The sequence below is a fragment of the Juglans regia genome, chromosome 15, assembly GCF_001411555.2.
Source record: "Juglans regia cultivar Chandler chromosome 15, Walnut 2.0, whole genome shotgun sequence".
Lineage (NCBI taxonomy): Eukaryota > Viridiplantae > Streptophyta > Magnoliopsida > Fagales > Juglandaceae > Juglans > Juglans regia.
Window position 1 is genome coordinate 15528945 of NC_049915.1, and position 19375 is coordinate 15548319.

General features: G+C 38.2%; 2 protein-coding genes across 2 annotated transcripts; both read right to left on the reverse strand.

The window, feature by feature from the left end:
- Nucleotides 1-795: 795 nt before the first annotated feature.
- Nucleotides 796-2915, reverse strand: LOC109016773 (T-complex protein 1 subunit delta). Its single transcript, XM_018999148.2, has one exon. The coding sequence runs from the start codon at nt 2768-2770 to the stop codon at nt 1166-1168; it is 1605 nt and encodes a 534-aa protein (XP_018854693.1). The 5' UTR covers nt 2771-2915; the 3' UTR covers nt 796-1165.
- A 498-nt stretch (nt 2916-3413) lies between these two features.
- Nucleotides 3414-17225, reverse strand: LOC109016774 (DExH-box ATP-dependent RNA helicase DExH3). The gene is made up of 19 exons (XM_018999152.2): nt 16725-17225; nt 14213-14367; nt 14043-14130; nt 13549-13791; nt 13236-13331; nt 11063-11251; nt 10417-10576; nt 10210-10340; nt 9633-9806; nt 9279-9551; nt 8624-8818; nt 7601-7804; nt 7164-7233; nt 6902-7050; nt 6098-6406; nt 5797-5856; nt 5523-5675; nt 5327-5437; nt 3414-4587 (listed from the first exon to the last, which is right to left on the reverse strand). Exons 1-19 carry the CDS (start codon nt 17079-17081, stop codon nt 4096-4098), a joined length of 3609 nt encoding a protein of 1202 aa, XP_018854697.1. The 5' UTR covers nt 17082-17225; the 3' UTR covers nt 3414-4095.
- Nucleotides 17226-19375: the final 2150 nt, after the last annotated feature.

The window sequence follows — 19375 nt, forward strand, 5'->3', positions numbered from 1 at the left end:
TAGCTAAAATATTTGTGTGTGTGTATATATATATATATGTAAGTAATGCTTCTAGAAATTCAGCAAGTCCTATAACAAGTCTAATCGGGTAAAATGATAGGGTGTGGAACATTGACACTGCCAGGGAAGAATCAGCATGAACACCAGCACGAATCAAAACCAAATGGAGAGGACAAAGCTGGACGTACCCTTTTACTTGTTTCAAACCTTGAAATAAATAAACCCTGATTCCCAAGAATACTAGCGGAGAATATTGAAAGAGAAGGCATCACTTTTCAATTTTCAATAGCCCACCGTCCAAGATGCTAATACCTATTCATTGTTATGATCAATACCTATACAAGATTGTAAAAATTCCTAGGTCGCAGTTATTGCCTACATTAATAATAGATATCATCAATAATTTCCTATGAATCCCTGGGAAGAAACAAAAACACGGTCACTCAATCATGGAACACATATATGGGTCCAGCATGTAACAATCTAGGCCAGAGTCAGTTAAAACCATTTGTGATAACTCTTTAAAGGGTGTATTTACTGCTGTTTGTGCGACCAATTCAAGCAGCCTAAATCCCACAAAAACTTTCAAAATCCTCTAAAAAACTATCTAATTAATCCGTAACTCTATTTATTGTCACATGAATGCAAGTTAAGCTTTATCTATCTAATTAATCCGTAACTCTATTTATTGTCACATGAATGCAAGTTAAGCTTTATGACAATGACTAGAAATTAAAATGAAGAGCATTTATGTAGAATAAAGAGTAGAGCTAAGTCGCAAAGGGGAGAAGGTCCAACAATGGGGCGACTCAGCATTGAGGCCATGACAACCTCAGTAAAATATCAATGCCACATTTGCAGTACCACAGCAAAATTGCATTTCAATGAAAGTCAAAACCAGATATGAATTGAGTTATCCCATATCCAAACGCAACATAAACAGATGACTGACTAAAATGCATAAGAACAGATAAAGACCAACAAAATCTCCAGCAAGCATCAAACAATACAAACTCAAGAAAAATGGTGGCAACGAAAGCATGTCAAAGCTCTTCAACATAATGATCGTAATAGAGGACATAACACAAACTAAAACAGCAAGCAAAGATAAAAAGATAACAAGGCCAACATTTGTCCTCTGATGCTGTTCAAATTCCAAGCAAAACTACCTCACTGTGACAATGTCATCGATCTTCAAGATCATCCTCACGCACTCTGTCGCCAGGGTGATCGCACTTGTGCTCACAAGCAGCGGCTGCACCACATTCTCCTCCAAGATATTAGTAATCTGCCCCTTCCTCACATTAATCCCTGCATTGATCTCACCCTGCGCATGCCGGTTCCTCAGCTCCGTCACAATGGAAATTGGATTCAACCCTGCATTCTCAGCCAATGTATACGGAATAACCTCAAGCGCCTCCGCAAAGGATCGTACACAATAGCCCTCCATCCCATGAAGCACCTTCGCCCAAGCACCCAACTGCCTGGACAGCTCAATCTCTGGCGCCCCACCACCAGCAATCAAAAACCGCTTACTCACCAAGCACCTGACCACACACAGAGCATCGTGCAAGCTCCTGTCCGCCTCATCAAGAACCAACTGATTTGACCCACGGACCAACACCGTCGCGGTCCGTCCCATATCCTTGATCCCGGTAATCTTAACAATCTTCCCATCCCCAACCGGAAGCTCCTCAACAAGATCTGCAAACCCGAACTTCTCTGCCCGAAAATGCTCAATGTTCGCAATGGGCAAACAATTCAGTGTGTTGGTGATAAACTCAATATCTTCGCGCTCCACATCCTTGACCACCAAAATCTTCGCCTTGGCGAGATAATGAAGCGACAAATCAGTCACAGCATCGCGCAAAATGCTCTTCTGAATCAATAAGACGTTGCACCCGGTCGACTTAATCTTTTTAATCATTCCCAGAATGTACTGCCTCTCCTCCTTCAGTATTCTGTCCATTTGTGCATAATCTGATACCACGATACTCTGCTCGATATCAGTCTTTGGCGGTGAAATCTGGAACTGAATGACCGCGATCTTAGCGTTCTCCATACGAGTGAGACCTCCAGAGGCATGACTCACTTTCTTGTCAAATACAAGGCCTTTGACAAGCTCGGTGTCGTCGACAGTGCCACCGAGCTTCTTGACGATCTTGATGTCCCTCAGGTCAACCTGATTGGGCTTCTCCGGGTCGACGACAGAGAGTACGGCGTCAACAGCCAAAGGAGCGAGGAGAGTTGAGTACTGGCTAACGACTTTGCTGTTCAGCGATGTACTGGCCGATTTGACTAGAGATTCGCGGTCGGAAAGCTCTACGGGGACTGCCATGGCGGTGAGGACTTCGACGGCCTTGGTGGCGGCCTTGTGGAGGGAGTCTGAGATGACAGTGGGGTGGATTCCGTTGGAGAGGAGGGAGAGGCAGTGTCCAAGAAGGGCGCCAGCGATTACGACAACGGTAGTTGTGCCATCTCCGGCAGAGGCGTCTTGGGCCTTGGATAGCTCGACGAGCATCTTGGCGGCGGGCTGGAGTACCTCCATCTTGTTTAGGATGGTGGCGCCGTCGTTGGTGATGATGACCTCGCCGGAGGCCGTGGAGATCATCTTGTCCATGCCCCTGGGGCCGAGGCTGGTGCGGACAGCATTGGCCACAGACCGCGCCGCCACGATGTTGGCGTGGCGGATGTCCTCCTTGCGCTTGTTATCCACGTACGACTCGGTCTTGGAAGAGGAGGCCATTGGAGAAGACACCGCGGCTGACATTGCAACAACACAGCTGATATTCAAAAACCCTAACCCTAATCCCAGAAAGAGAGGGTTTCAGAGAGAGTGAGCGAAGCGGGAGAGGTTTCTGGAAGAGAGAGGGGTCGAGTGAGTTCGGGTGATCAGAGGGAAATTAACCTACTTTAAAACAAGACCCAACGACAGCGTTTTCAGGATCTTAATTTCTTTTATTTCTCTTTGGTATATTTATTATTATACATTCAATTTTTTCAAGAATTCTCTTAATAAAATAATAAATTTTAAAAAAAGAAATATTCACATTAACTGTGCGAAATAATTATTTACATATTATTATTTTTTGAGTTTTACCATTCATTAACCACTATTCACTCCAACATTCCAAATCCGCCAGTTTTTTTTTTTTTTTTTTTCAATGCAGAGGGTTTTTCATAAGATGTTGAATAGGGGGTAATGAAAAAAATTATTCTAATTTTTTATATGTAAATAATTGATATATAAAATCACTTAAAATCGCATCCATAACATAACATAACAAATTGAGTTCCATTCCTCTTTCTCTTTCTTTTTGAGTTCCTTGAGAACATATCATCCCATTGTTCATAGTGAGGATAACTTAATAATAATCAAAGGTAAGTAAATAACCTAACATTTGGAAAGATTGAGATGCTGAAATGCTCTTAAATTAATAACATTGGTCTACAATTCAACAAAGGTATTAAAGCCTGAACCAATCATGTCTATATGTATATATGTCTGATACTTGGGTCCCGACTTGTGAAAGTTGACCCACACTATCAGGTGGCATAGGATTGACCAAAAATGGGTTGCATAAATTGGTCTAATATGTACATTTTTGCATTAAGCTTCTTCTATCACTGCAAAATAATTTCTGTTTTCACCCTTTCACTACTTCACAACTGCACTGAAACCTCCATGTAACAAGGGTTAAGGTAATATTTCTTATGCAGCATTAACCTGCCTCCATAATAATATAGCCATTATCTGTCTACAGTGGTGCTTGACACTTGAGGCAGAATCTCCACCTTTGGCCTCCCAGTGATGTTATCCCCCCTTCCAGAATTATGGGATTCTATAATGTCAGCACCTGTCATAGATATCATAAACTGTAGCATCTCCTCCAGTTCTAACTTCATGTCCAGAAATATATTCTAGAGTTCACTAGGGTCAGCACCTGGTTATGATTTTATGAAAATGCAGCTTCCCCACTCTGGTTGCCACTCCATCTCTGGAAAGATATGAACTCCATCCTGTTCTGCGAAACCTTTCACTTGGGACTAGGAATTTTTTGTTGGTAAGAAATAACAATAAATTACTCTATCTGATTAACCCCACTTCGCAGCACCACGGATTGAGGTTCTTTTCTGATCCTTCTTCTTGTTCTTCTTTAGAAGCACAGACACGTGATCAATATCTGTGGGAGTTGAATGGCTCTCACCCTTCAACCACAGCAGAGCCTCAGTAGCTGCATCTTTTTCTGCAAGTTTCTTACTGCTGCAAGGTTGCCCGGAAAAATTCATCCCATTAAAGATCACAGTGGAACGGAACTGGTTGTTTTTCAGTTGTCTTGTCTTGTAGGTGGGTGCTTCATGTCCTGCCCTGGCAAGCAATGTCTGTAGCAGATTCTTTGAATTACCACCCTCACCTCCACCTCTCAAAAGGGTTCCTGGTAGTGTCTCTTTCATCTTCTTTTTTGAGGGTGTTGCCACCTGGCGATTGAAGACAAATCTACCATTGGATTGGTCCTCTGAGACCAGTAATCTTACAGCCAACAGGAGCTCATTGTGCGACTGCATGTCCAGCTTGGGATCCAAAAGCTGCCCAAGAAAAAAACAAGGAATCAATGTATACATCAACAAAAATACATACATAGACACAAACACAAATTTATTTACTAGCAATAAGCGATTTGTTCATGAAACCTTTTTTTCATAGTGCCCAATTCATTGAAGTTTTGATCCCTTCGTTAGTTACACCCAAAAATATATGGTGTGGAACATATTCGAGTGGGCTGTATTTTTTTTTTCATAGGTAATAAAAGTTTTATTGATAAAAACAAAAGGCAAGCCCAAATACACGGGATGTATACAAAAGAAACAACTAATTAAAAATAGAAAGATTATATATTTACAGTGGGCGGTATTATAATGGGTCCATTCTAGAGAGACATATATATTGTTCATAAGATTTACCTTTTACTTTCTCTTTTTAAACATTTGCAAACTGCCCAGTTAGCTGATAGAGTGGGGCAACTAACCTTGATTTTGCAGTCATTTAAATTATTAACTATTTCCTTTTGGAATTTTACTGCTCCATTCTTTTTAAGTTCCTTATCTAAATATTGAACATCTATCAAATTATTGATTGGTATTTCAGGCCAATCAAATTTTAGCTTATGAAGTCCGTGCTTATACATGAATTATATGTGTTCTCGCATGCAAGTGTGGAGAGAGAAAAAACTTTGGATCAAGAAAAAAGCCTGAAACAGATCATCTCCGGGGACCGGAGATTCCTATTCATCTGACTTTTGAGCTGGAAAAAATGGTCAACTCTTACTTTCATCCGTATCAATTCTTCAAGTCCTCGCTTTAAGCTTATATACGTATCTGCCAAAGCAGGTTTCATGAAAAACTCCAAGTATCCTCCCAACATTTTTAGGTGTCCATCCTATCAAAAGCCAGTTATAGCGTCAGTGCCTTCCATCAATAACACATCCTGGAAGCAATAAGCATACTGAAGTGAAAGAACTTACTAAGCCACCCCTGGAAATGTTCCCTCCAAATAAGAGCAGCAGAGAATCAGACACACCAGTTGAGTCCCGGAGGAATACAGAATTCACTTTCACCTTTTCGTTGAAAACCAGCCATGGATATGGAATTTTGGGTACCGCAGCATTCACAGAATTCTATTTGATGGAGTACACAATTAAAAACCACAAGTGCAATCAGAATTTTGATGCATTAGAGTTCTCAATTGATGATGTTGCACGTAAGATTTGACACAAGAAGCTGAAAGACGAAACTAACCGAGTACAGAAGTACTTGACCATCCTCCATTGTTTTTAATGTTATCGACTTCTCTTTGTTCTGTGGAACCAAAATTTTATCAGTGCATGCTTGTATACCACAGAACAAGTCATTGGCATGCCTAAGAGATCAATATACTTTCAGGAAGCTATTGGCCAACCAGATTAATCCATTAAAATTCCTTTCTTTTTGCTAACTGGAACTTCAGCTTAAAAGAAAAGCAAGACCAAAAATAAAAAGATATATCTATATGTACACCTTCCAACTGCATGGAGGGGGAGGAGGGGTGCTCCTGACTTACCACAACAGAACATATTCCAGGAAACAAGCCTGCACAGATGACTGCTCGGATAAGATGCTCATCATGGCTCCATCTATTGCAGTTTTCAGTGTTGTGATCAACTAGACCACCATCCTTGAGCAAACAGAAAAACTGCTTCCGAAGAGAGTCAATGGCTTTCAGGGTTTGAGCAGAAAGGAAATTTTTCCAGCAGTACTCGTAACCAGATTGCTGTCTTTCAGCAACTTTCCAACCCTCATAAGCTCGGACAAGTGCAAGATGGTCACTATATTCACGGCCAGAGAACTGCGCTTTTGCTGACTCTGCAAGCTGTAAAAATGAGAAAAGGAACAAAACGTGATTCCTCACTCCTTGGGAGTTGAGAACCTGATACCTGATATTAACTGGAAGTCTGATACAAGCAGCATAAGTCATTCTAGACAGCATTTATTTGGAGGAAAACAAGTTAACAAATACAGCGGCTCTTCCAAGTTGAATGTCTTACACCTACATATTCCAACTTCTCCAACAGCACTCACAATCAATTTATGATCTCAACAATCTCCATTCCCTCACTTTTAATCCACACTTCAAAATTATGTGCTTTATACATAATGTCATACGTTAGTATTCAGTTTCTAGATGATCACTCACAGTTCAATCAAAGGATAGGTAAAAGGGGAAGAAGCATATCAATTCCAAATGACTCAAAAGTACATCATGCTGGGATGCAGGGAAGCTGAACATAAATTAACACACTAACTAATACATACTAGAACATATAAAAACGTCAATATATATTGTTCAACAGAGGATGATACATACATCCTTCTTGTCGAATGGCATCAGAAATGGATCTCTGACACTCAGGCCAGCAACAACGGTCATGATTGGATCTAGACAGTTGAAAATAGCCCCAAATATGAGCATTTTCCCAAGTTTTGGCTCAACTGGAAGCATCGACAAGTTGCGTCCTGCTAGCAAGCAATGTCATGATGGATATTTACCACAAGCAATACCTTGAAACAACATAGAAACATAAATAAAATCTGGTGTGTGGGCGCATGTGCATGTATAATTTCCATACCTAGCAAAGTCAGATTTTCATTCTCATCCAAAGCCCCAATGACCTTCAAGTAATCCACGGCATTTTGAACCTGCACCATAAAAATGATTGAAAGAACTGACATGAAAGTAACAATGGCCATAGAATCAGAAAAAAATAGGGGCATTATGAAAAGAATATACTTAAATATCAGTGAAAAACTGCAGACGGGAATCAAGGTGTTGGGTTGGTGCTTGGGTAGAGTTTTAGTTCTACAGGAAACAAGGGGTTGGGGTTGGGTCTGGTGTATTTTGTGTTTTCTTTTATGGGCTTTTTGGGTCATTTCGGGCAAGGTGTTTTCTTGTATACATTCAGTGTACTTGGTTTCTCCTTTTGATATATACAATATTTTTACTTATCAGAAGAGGAAAAAAAAAAAAACTGCAGATTCTGAGAAGTAAACTTGACTTGAAATTTACCGATAGAGGTTCTGGTGACTGCAATGCCCTAGATAAAAATTGTGAAATGCTCCCAAGTTGCAAACTTTTGATTTGTAAACATAATGACTGTAATGGCGTCCTTAAAAGTTCTGGCAATTGGTAATCAGCAAAAGCATCATGTACACATCTGGGATAGAGATGGTAACACTCGCCAGGTTGAACCCGTCCAGCTCTTCCCCTCCTCTACAATACAGAAGTGAAAAACTAATATTATCAGTTTTCAATAAGAAGAATCAGAACTCGGAATGAAACACCTTAAAAATTAAACTGAGTGCTATATAACTCCTAAATAATCCAAAATTTATTTTTTGGCGGCACTTAAGCTGTACATTGTGTGGCACAAGTTCTGCCAATGAATTTCACGAACACCTTCACTTAGATAAACGGGATGACTTTATCCAGGACGACATACACAAACAAATTCCCACTCACTTCCACTTCCTTTCTTGGACCTTTATATGAACTTCAGAGAAGTCCAAGAGGGTTTTAAAGCTCCTAGTTACATCATACATTATACAACCATACGTGCACTACAATGCAATTGGAAGTTTTTCTATATTTTTTTTATAAGTAATGTCCATTAGTGGATTCAAGGGACACTACTCCTGTCAGTCCAGAACAAGTGTGTGTACTTAGCTAAACCATGATTTAAATTGCAGGTGGTTAAATCATTATTAAATGGAAAGGGAGCAAACCTCTAACCTTGTTTAAAAAAGCAAATACAAGAAACAAAATAAGGTTGTTTAGATGACGCAAGTGAGCCATCAACCAAACACAAATAGACCTGCTATGACAGGTTTATGATATTGATGATGAACAACATAATGGAAAGCATTTTGACGAGGATCCTGTTACAAGATAGGGCATGCACATATGACAGTAACTAATGCGTTTTGTGCACAGAACAAAGAAAAATCCAACGTAGAATAAAATACTGTCTCATGTCAGATATAATCTCTTAACCTGGGTATGATAATTAACTTCAGAACATAATGATCTTACTTGACGAGCAGCAGCCTTTGATATCCATGATGGCAGCAAACAAGGAGTGTTATTTAGTGCATCATATGATGTCTCTTTTGCCTTTCCACAATCAACCACAAAAACGACATCGTTGATGGTGATACTAGTCTCAGCCATATTTGTAGCTAGAACTATTTTCCTCACTCCATCTTCGGGCTTATCAAATATTAGCCTCTGTAAGCAAAACAAATAAAAAAGAATCAGGAAAATCTACAATCACTAGATGAATGGTACAATTCATATCTGAACCTGTAGATAAGATATGATGTAAGACACACAAATGCTAGAATAAAGCATTGCTGTAGTCATCTTCAGTGCAAACTACCAGGAGTAAATGGATATATAATTCAAGGCAAAAGGGATGCGATTGGTCAATAATAATTCAAACACAAACACAAACACATTACAGACTTACTTGATGCCTAAAATGGATCTAATTTACGGAAATATATATATTTTTTATAAGTATATATATATATTTTGGATAAGTAATAAGAGAATTTTATTACCAAGTAAAGAGGCATAGCCCAAGACTTTACTGGTATATATTAATATTTTCAAATATTTTTCCATGACAAGATCATGGTAATATACATGAATAGAGAAGACAACAAAGGATAAATAATGCAATCACCTGCTCAGAGCTTGCCATGGATCCATGGCATGCAAGCAGCAACACCCTTCCCGGATCACCCAAGAGAGGATGAGCTTGGAGTTGGTCCTTCAAAGTATTTATGTCATCCCAACCAGTCATAAAAACCAAAATAGCACCAGGCCTTTCTTTTCTGACTATGTGGCAGAGCACGTGCTCAATGAGGTTAAAGCCAATTGAGTCCGGATTCCAACAGGATAAAGACTCCCGAGTACGTATGCTGCACTCCTTAAAGTCAGCTGCTTCAAGTGCATCCTATTCACAAGGGCAGGAATAGATTGCTATAGAACCAAGAACAAACAACAAAAACCAGATAAGCTCACAAAATTTGTATACCTCAACAGCAGAAGCAATCTGGCTCTTCCTTTTCCTAAGAGCTTGAGCTTGTTTCTGCATTTTCCACACCTTTTCTTGACCATAATCATCAATTTGATTATAGGGTGTCAATCGATATCCTGTCATTTCCAGGATATTCTCCAGAAAATGTGTGCGCACTGGGTGTGTAAAACCCTGAAATTTAAATTGGACAAAAGAGCACAAGAAAAAAGGTCAGTCCACCATTCTTTAAATTCAGATCATGTCATATACTCTCTTTTTCTTGTAGATGTAAAAGAGGATAAAAAACAGAGTAAAGGAATCTGTACTAACAATTTTATCACCACCCAAAAATTAAGTGGATGAGAATATATGTCCAGTAAGAACCAATGAATCCAACAACTAAGAAAACATTATTAGACCCATTATAAATGGAATAATTTTTTTACCGATAAATTCCACAAAGACCTGGTGATTCGACCCACAGCCTTACCCTCCACTTTGTTCTTACAAGGGGAGAAGTTATGATTGCTCATTGACTATGTGGTGCGGTTCAAACGCACATATATTATTAGTAATTACCATCCTGAAAACTTACAGGAATATGCCTTGTTGGAGCACCACCAAAGTACGAAGAGAAAAGCTCAGCATTTAGGGTTGCACTCATCAAAATCAGCCTTAATTCTGGTCTACGAGTGAGGAGATCTTTGAGGACAATAAGAAGAAAATCTGGCAGAAAACAAAAAACATCAAACATCACATTTGATAAACCGATGAACAAAAAGGAAATCAATTCTAACATTACCTTCATTCATTCCACGCTCATGAATCTCATCGACAATAACATGAGTTACACCTTTCAAATTTCTGTCGATAAGTAATCTCCTCAACAATATTCCAGTGGTGCAAAAAAGAAGGCGAGTGTCTCTCCCTTTCATTCCCTCCAGCCGAACTTTGTATCCAACCTTTCAAAAGGAGAATATTTAATTGGGGACAGTCAAATTTCGATCTGCTAAAGAATAATGAAAATATTTGGCAAGCTTAGGCCATGTTTGGTTCATTAAATTTTGAGAATTGTTTTTGAAATTTATGAGATGTGTTTTTTATTGGATTATGTGAAGGCAGATAGGAAAACTTGAATATATTTTTTCAAAAACATGTTTTATTGGATTTGTAAAAGTTGATGGGAAGAGTTGAAAATTTGTTTATATATAAAAGTTTTAGGATATTTGTGCTTTAGTTTTTGTAAATGTTGTTTTAGTTTTGTGTTTTGGACTTGTCATTGAAATGTAGGCAAATGATTTGATGAAAAGTTAAAAGAGCAAATTTTTTTAAGATTGAAACATATTTGGTTTGATGTTGAAATTTTTTTGAAAAACTTTGGAAATTGGACTTACCAAACATGGCCTTAAGTTGTTGAAGCAAGAGTAATAAGATCAGCCAAAACTTACAGATTCTCCCAGTTTCTCCCCTCGTTCTGCAGCAACTCTTTCAGAAACTGACATGGCAGATATGCGTCTTGGCTGAGTACATATAATACTACAGACAGCTCCACGAGCAGCCTCAATTTCAGATTCCAAGATGTATTGAGGAAGTTGCGTGGTTTTGCCGCAGCCAGTTTCACCTGAGACAACAATGACCTGCAAAATCGTATATGACATTAGTGGACTAATTCGAGTCCATGCAAATCATGTTATCTACACAGAACTTTTTTGAAAAGAATTGGGGAACTCTTTGATCAAGATCAACTCTGTATGCCTACCTGGTACTGCACATTTACCTCTGTGACACTTCAGTTTATAAAAAAGCGCACATGGTAGCTTTACAGCGGTGTGATGGAAAATAAACTTCCCCAATATGAAATGACATTCAGGATAACATAAAGCACTAGTGACAAAAATTGGTATTTTTTTTCCAGCCCGCTGTTTTTAAATTCCTTTGGCACAGAACAGAGCGTTCTTTTTCCAATAACAGAAAATGGTCTAATTTAGTGTCTGGATGGAAAGGGAAATATGGCCCTACATGTAGATAAATGGTAGAAAGGATTCTTGTCGATGTTAAAATTTTAATAGAGTGCATTGGATAAGTCCAGAATGTTCCAGATGATTGTTCATTGTTAAGTACTGAAAAAATAAATATTTATTATTATTCCTTGCATCTTTTACAACAATATAACAATAAATAATGAAATTGTTTAACTTGTTAGTGAGAACCTCATTAGGGAGGCACGTGATTGGGAGGTTGGCGTCCTTGTTGAATTCTGTAACCTGTTATAAACCATTGGAACTAATGATACAGTGGTGGATAAGTTGGTTTGGTCTCCTTCTAGTAAAGGAAAATTTTCTGTACACTCTTTCTATGAGGTTCTCACTACTCAAGCTAGAAATCACTTTCCTTGGAAGAGCAATTGGAGGAGTAAAGCACCTCTTAAGGCTGCTTTTTTTGTTTGGACCGCATCCTTAGGGAAGATCCTGACCATTGAAAACCTTGGGAAACGTGGGTTTATCCTTATTGATTGGTGCTGTATGTGCAGAAATAGCATCGAAACAGTGGATCATTTACTTTACATTGTGAGTTTGCAAGGGCCTCATGGAATTACTTTTCAGCAAAATTGGAATAGCATGGATTATGCAGGGGAGGGTGGTTGACCTATTAGCTAGTTGGAGAGGGATCGAGGGGATATTGCAGCTGTGTGGAAGATGGCTCCCATTTGTCTACTTTGGTGCATTTGGAGTAGAAGGAATGAAATTTTGAGGATCGAGAGCACTCCTTGGAAGGGTTTAAGAGTTTTTTCTCGAAGACTTTATTTATGTGGGCCTAGTTATAGACTTTAATGGTCTCACTTTCATGATTTCCTTGTAACTGTTTCTAGTTCCTAACTAGGTGTAATCACAAGTATACTTCTTGTTTACTTGGGCTATGCCTATTTCAATCTCAATAAAATATCTTCTTATTTGTAAAAAAAAAAATAATGAAAAACTTGTATAAATTACGATACATATAGCAAATTAATTATTGATGGAAGTCATAAAAGACATTAGTGATGAATTTCTTCTTCAGGAAAACTCACGCATGTAAACAAGTATGGGGGTGCCTAGGGAGGTTGGTATTCAAATGAAGCAAAAGAAGCTTATAGAGTGGGATTGAGAAGAATATTAGAAGAGGTCAGGATGAATTCTATAGGCATACCTTATCCCTTCCTTTAATTATCACAAAAAAAAAAAAATCTATAGGCATACCAGATACGTGGTGGGGGATGGCTCCACGATTTAATTTTGGCACGACAGGTAGTGTAGAGACAGGGCCTTCAAAGATGTATTTGGAGGGAAAGGAATAACAGGAGCTTTGAAGATCGGCAATGCTCATTAGAAGAACCCATGTCTCTCTTTTAAAACATTTGTTTTCTGGACTACAGCTATAGATTTTAATGGAGTTAGTTTTATTAAGTTCCTTGTATCCATCACTTCTCGTAAGTTTTCTCTTGTATACTTACTGTGTATTAGGGCTATGCCTCTTTCTATGATTCAAAAAAATTTGATTCTTGTCAAAAAAGGAAGAAAAAAACAAGTAAAGGTAAGAAAGTTAATTGTAATCTACAATGGTAACCAAACAATCGTAACTCACCTGATTTTCAGAAATGGCTTTTAATAATGCATCTTTCTCTTTAAATGCAGGGAGACTTCTACGAAATTCAAGCATCTTTTGGCCTTCAGTAGATTCCTATAGAAGAACAGATACTTAGCAAATCGCTTTCAGTTATTTCATAGTGACAACAAGGGAAAAGAAAACATAATATAGTATTTTTCAGACTAATTAATGGATTGTTAGGTTTTGAAGGAATACATAAATTATGAAAAATAACAAAGGCAGAAGTGCCAAATAGGATTACTATAGAAAAATGAAAGCACTCCAGAAGGTTCCTTGGTTTCAGACAAACCTGCCAAATCTGTTGTTTATTTCGCAATTGCAAACTTTTCGGTCGGAAGATTTTTTCCATGGCAGCACTATTTGGTATTGAGGGCTCCTGCTGCTTGTAAAACCCCTCATCATTATCAACATTTCCAACACTGCTTGCACTTGACAAGGAATTTGAGAAACTTCCACTACGCATAGGATTTTTAGAAAGATAGGCTTTGAGATGACCATCTACTTCTCTTTGCAATCCCAAAGGTAAGATCACCTGTTGGTACGCAACATATTAAGTAAACCACCCTGGATTCACTAAGATTCAAAATCTAGTACCCTCAGGAACTATACACATACTTTTAGCATTAAAACCATAACTGCCCTCCTCCTCTTCCATTATGATAAAGAAGCATTCAGGGCAAGCATTTTACAAAATGGTCAGAGAAGCAAGTCATCCCTTTTCCCCAAACAAGAAGTAAACTACAGATGCAGATAAGAGATAAGAGTGAGGACACAAGAAAATACCTCTCTCTGCGGCCGCTTATCATCCAGGTCAGATCTGTAATTTGGCAGAGGGACTTTACTAAATACGACAACTTTTGCATATTGACGGCTGCCAAAATAAATTATATTATAAACCACAGAAGATATCTAATTATATTACGAAAGATTACTATATACATTTAATTAGACACCTATGTAAACCCATTCTGCTAGCCAACACTGAAAGTTGCTCAAAATCACGTCTATCTTTTTTCTCCCGTGACACCACTTCTTGCTCATCTTTGTCGCGAAGCAGCATGGTCAACTTCCATCTCCAACCATCAATATTATCAAGAGTTGAAGTGCACTGCTAATAATAAATCAACATTGTAAAAAGACAAGCGCTCTATCTATCAGAAACGCACGTTACACACAAACATAAAAGAAGCATCCATTGACAAGTAAATTGATGAACGCATGAGACAACATCACCATAAAGAATATATAGCAAGAAAACATTAACTTGTAGAAAAATGAAATGTGTGACACAGAATCACCAATGCTTAACAACATTCCAAAATGACAGTGTAACTGCTCAATGGAAACAATCACATATTATTAATAAGGTACAAAATGTGAAACGTTCACATAGACTGATCCAAACATAATAGTCCATTTATATCACATGGGCAGTTGAAATGCACATAGTAAGCAAGTAGATCAAAGAGTGAGGGCAACAGTAATCTCAGTGCAACTTTATATAGAATCTTAAACTTCAAAACATCTTTTGAGCCTTTACATATATGTACACATACATATATGAAAAGTGTGAAAATTATTTGAGGTCTGGAATCAATCAATCTTGCCTTGGGCCCAGTTTCATGTATCAAGTGTAACTTAGTACAATAGGAAAGAATATGAAAACGAAAAAAAAAAAATGGCACATACACCTTATGTCACTTAGTACGATAGGAAAGGAGATGATAAAATAAAAACAACAAAATTTCACATACACCCATGAGTTCTTTTAAGGGTCAATTTCTGAGCCTCCTTACCCGGAAAATAGAAAAATATTGTTTGTTTGTTCACTTGAAAGAAATCATAAATATGTCACCCAGAGATCAGATGCATACATGACATGGTTTCCTTAAAAAATTCACAGAATAAATTAGGTGAGACATCTGGTATCCATGCTACTAGCATTGGTTGGTTTTAGACCAAGTTTGTTGGCATGGGCCAAGAATTCACACTGAAAATTCTGTAGCAGCACAAGCAACATGGTCTCTAGTGACCAATAACTAAGCCAAGCTACTTCTCACCATACAGTACAACCAATTCCCCATGAAATTGTACAATTCTTTACAAGCGAATATATAGGTGATAAACACCTTTCTGCTCTTATCATCACTTGAGCTCAACAAAGAGCGATCCATGCTCACATTGAATACATAAACTGCTGATTAACTGGCAAACTAGCATTTTAATTTCATATATTTAGGATCTTATTCCCTATATGCTATTAGTAAAATAGGTCTAGGTCGTGGATGTGATTAGTGTCTTCATATAAGAGAGCCTGAGTTCTAACTTCTATACTGTGATACCCCATATGATAAGGATAATAATAAAGGTAGGTGGTGTATGAGATCTCACATTGCTTGGGAAGGAGAAGTTCTTGCTCTTCATAAGGTTCTAATGGGGCTCCAATTGTATCATTGACTAGTCCTTTTGGAGTATAGGTCATGTGGTTTGGTTCTTTCATTGAGGCGTTACATATACGCTCAAACAAAAAACAAACTTAAAGAGTTTTAAAATTTTATAATTAAAAAAATTCTCAGATGTAAGTCATTAATCCAAGTGTATATTTCAGAATTTCTATATTAGATATGTAGCCTCAATTTTTAATTTTTAATTTTTAACTACTTATCAACACAAACTTAGTAAACCTAGTTTAGGAATTGGTTTCCTCGATTCTTATTTATAAAACAAGGAAAAGCGAAAACAGACAAGTGGAAACAAAAGAGGGTTCAGAGCCCACCAGTCTAATTCTATGATTCAACTCATTCTAGAAAACATAATCCCAATTCTAGTGGCATCAGGACAAATTGACTTAGTAGTCTATGATTTTATGCATGCAAGTAGTAACTAGAATTAATAATGAAGGCCAACAATATAGCTGCTTGTCAATTTCAAGTTATATGCATATCAATACAATGCGAAATCGAACATAATATGCTCATGTCAAAATATGATCATAGGGCAGCTAGAAAACCAAAGGAATTTATCTTGATAAGTAAAACCAAAGGGATTTTTTTATATCTGATATTTCTTTATCGATAAATGCAAAAGGCGCCACTCAACATATTTTTCTTTTTCTTGGAAGATTAAAGTTGTAAGATTGTAAATTTCTTTCCCTTGACGCTTTTGGCTACTCAACATAGGACTAGAGAAAACGGATAGTTCACGGCTGTGCCATATAAAACCCCACTGTCCAAAACTTTTCTCCTCTAAGAAAATAAAAACAAGCATCACAAAACACTAACAAATCGAACTAATACTCAACAAAACTACTTTCGATTCTTACGAAAGCTAAATTCAGCGTAATTCTAGCTTCTGAAACCAATAAACACTTGGAATGGTCAAAGAAAAATTTCCAAACTCAACAAAATGCCATAACACCAATAAAAAGAAGTGAAATTCAACGTAATGGGCGAGTCTTAAACTGACCAATTGCTGCTCAGAGGACCCCAACTCACGGTCCGACTCGTCGCTGGACTCGTCCTGGTACGCGAACCGGCCGTAACTCGAGCTCTGCTGGTCCCAAAACGGGATAGGAAGACTCCTATGCCTCACCCTCCGGTCCACCTGAACCGCCGAGCATATGAGCCGCGGCCTCGAATAGGGCCGCACATGCGAGTTCCTAATCCCAGGTGGTCGATGCCTCGTCAAGGCAGTAAGCAGGGAAGGTTTCAGGGTTTTGTGGACCCTCACATGAACTGTGGTGGTGGGTCTGAGAGACATGACAAGAGAAGAAGAGGTTGTGTTTGTTCTGAAATACGCCCGGAAAATGGCTGAGTAGGGCATGGTAGAGGAGGTTTTGTGAGTATGCCAGAGAGTGAGAGAGAGAGAGAGAGCAGGGTTTTGGTGACGGTGGCGGACTGTTGCTATGTTTTGGGTGGTGGGTAGGGGGACAGGTGAAAGGGGGTCGACACTCGCAGATGTATTGCCTCGGCCAGTGGCTGGGGTTTTCGCTTATATACTACTCTGATCCTTTTTCTTGTTATTTTATAAACAAAATAAGTTGTAGATTTGTACGTCTTAAAATTATATATTACTCTTAAAATTATTAACTTTAATCTAAACATTTAAGAAACAAGAAATTGGTTATCCATGAATCTCCTAACAAAAAAGAGTTATTCTATTTAGCTGGCACGTAGAGTATATAATTCACTTAAATAATAAAATTAGATTTGTAATAATTAAATTTTTAAAAAAAAATTAAATCAAATTATGTCTTGTAAATACTTCGTTATGTGTGCTCCACATATCGAGAATAGAATTTTTGAACGAAAAATATTAACAGGGCAATTAAGATGATATGCAACTTATTATTTAGGTATGATTTAGATAATGGATTGAGATGAGATGAGTTGAAATTAAGAGTGGGCAGCGAGACCCTGCACCCTGCCCCGTTCGCCCCACCCCCGCCCATACGGGGCGGGGGTTCCGTCCCGCTTGAGCGGGGTGCGGGGGGCCCTGCCCGCACCCATGGAGGCTAGCGGAGGTGGGGGCTGAAGGAGCTAAGCACCGCTCCGCTTTTCCCCTGCCCTGCATAATATATATATAATTATAATTATAATTATCTATATATATATATAAACCCATAAGTAAGTGAAACGGCGCCTTTGGCGTCTTCTCGAACTCTCCTCTCTCAGACTCACTCTCTCGCGCTCTCTTAGTCTCTCTCTCTTGATCTCTTCTCTCTCTCGCACGACTGCACGAGCACCACCAGTCCATCGTCGTTTGAACTTTGCAACTTCGCTGTGTCAAACTCCAAAGGTAAGACTCCCAGACCTAGATTTTATTTTTTATTTTTTTGAGTTTTAGATTGGAGATTGGATGAATGATGGGTTGAATAGGAGATGGAGGATGGGAATGATTGTGAATTTGTGTGTTGTGGATTCTGATTTGTGCATGTGTTTGAAATTGATGTCGCCTCGGTCACTGTGATTGATTTTTTTTTTTTTTTTTGTAGTTTGTAGTTTCTGGGTATTCGGATTTTGAACCCTAAATCAATTTAGGGTTTCAGATCGGAACCCTAATTGATTTAGGGTTTCAGATTTGAAACCCTTGAAATTTCAAATCAATTTATTTAGGGGTTTCGGATTCATTTAGGGGTTTAATTCGAAACCCATAAACAAATTGATTCAGGGGTTTCGATTGAAACCTCTAAATTGATTTATTTAGGATTTTTGGATTGAACCCATAAATTGATTTAATGGTTCAATCTGAAACCCCTAAATAAATTGATTGAATGCCTAAATCAATTGAATTAGGAGTTTCAATTGAAACCCATAAGTCAAAAGGCTAAATCAATTTATTTAGGAAATCCGAACCCCTAAATTGATTTAAGGGTTTCAATCCAAAACTCCTAAATTGTGTTAGCTTTACTTTACCTTATTTTTTAATGTGTGGTGTATTATTATGATTTTTTTATGTTTTGTGTTGATTGATTTTATAATTTTTATTGTGTTGTAGAATCAGGAATGTCTTGTCAAAGGGATTTCAGTGATAACTCTCATACCCCTACCAGTAACCTTGCCCCTACCAGCATCCCTGCCCTAGAATCTAACCCTATTCCTATCCTTGAGAGTGGGAATACACCTTGCCCCACCCCCAAGCCCACACAAAGCAAGAAACCTGTTTCTGTAGTTTGGTCTCATTTTATCAAATTAGAGGGTGGTGACCCCAATAACCTCCAAGCTAAATGTAATTATTGTGAGAAAATATATGGATGTCACTATAGGAAACATGGTATATCTCAATTAAAGGTCCATTTAGAGGAACAATGCAAGAAGAGTCCAATATTAAGATCCTTACTGGAGAAGAGTCAATCTAGACTAGATATTGAACTAAAAAAAATGGCAAATGAGAGTAGTGGAGGCCCAATGTTGAAGGGGTTTACGAAGTATAATGCTGATGAGTGGAGAATGAAGTTAGCTCGTATGGTTATCATAAACACGCTATCTTTTCAATTTGTGGATGAGAAATGGTTCCAATAATTGAAACCTAGATTTACGCTTCCTTCTTGTCACACCATGGCAAAAGATATTCAAAAGATGTACTGAAAAGATAAAGATGTTTTGAGGGGCCAATTG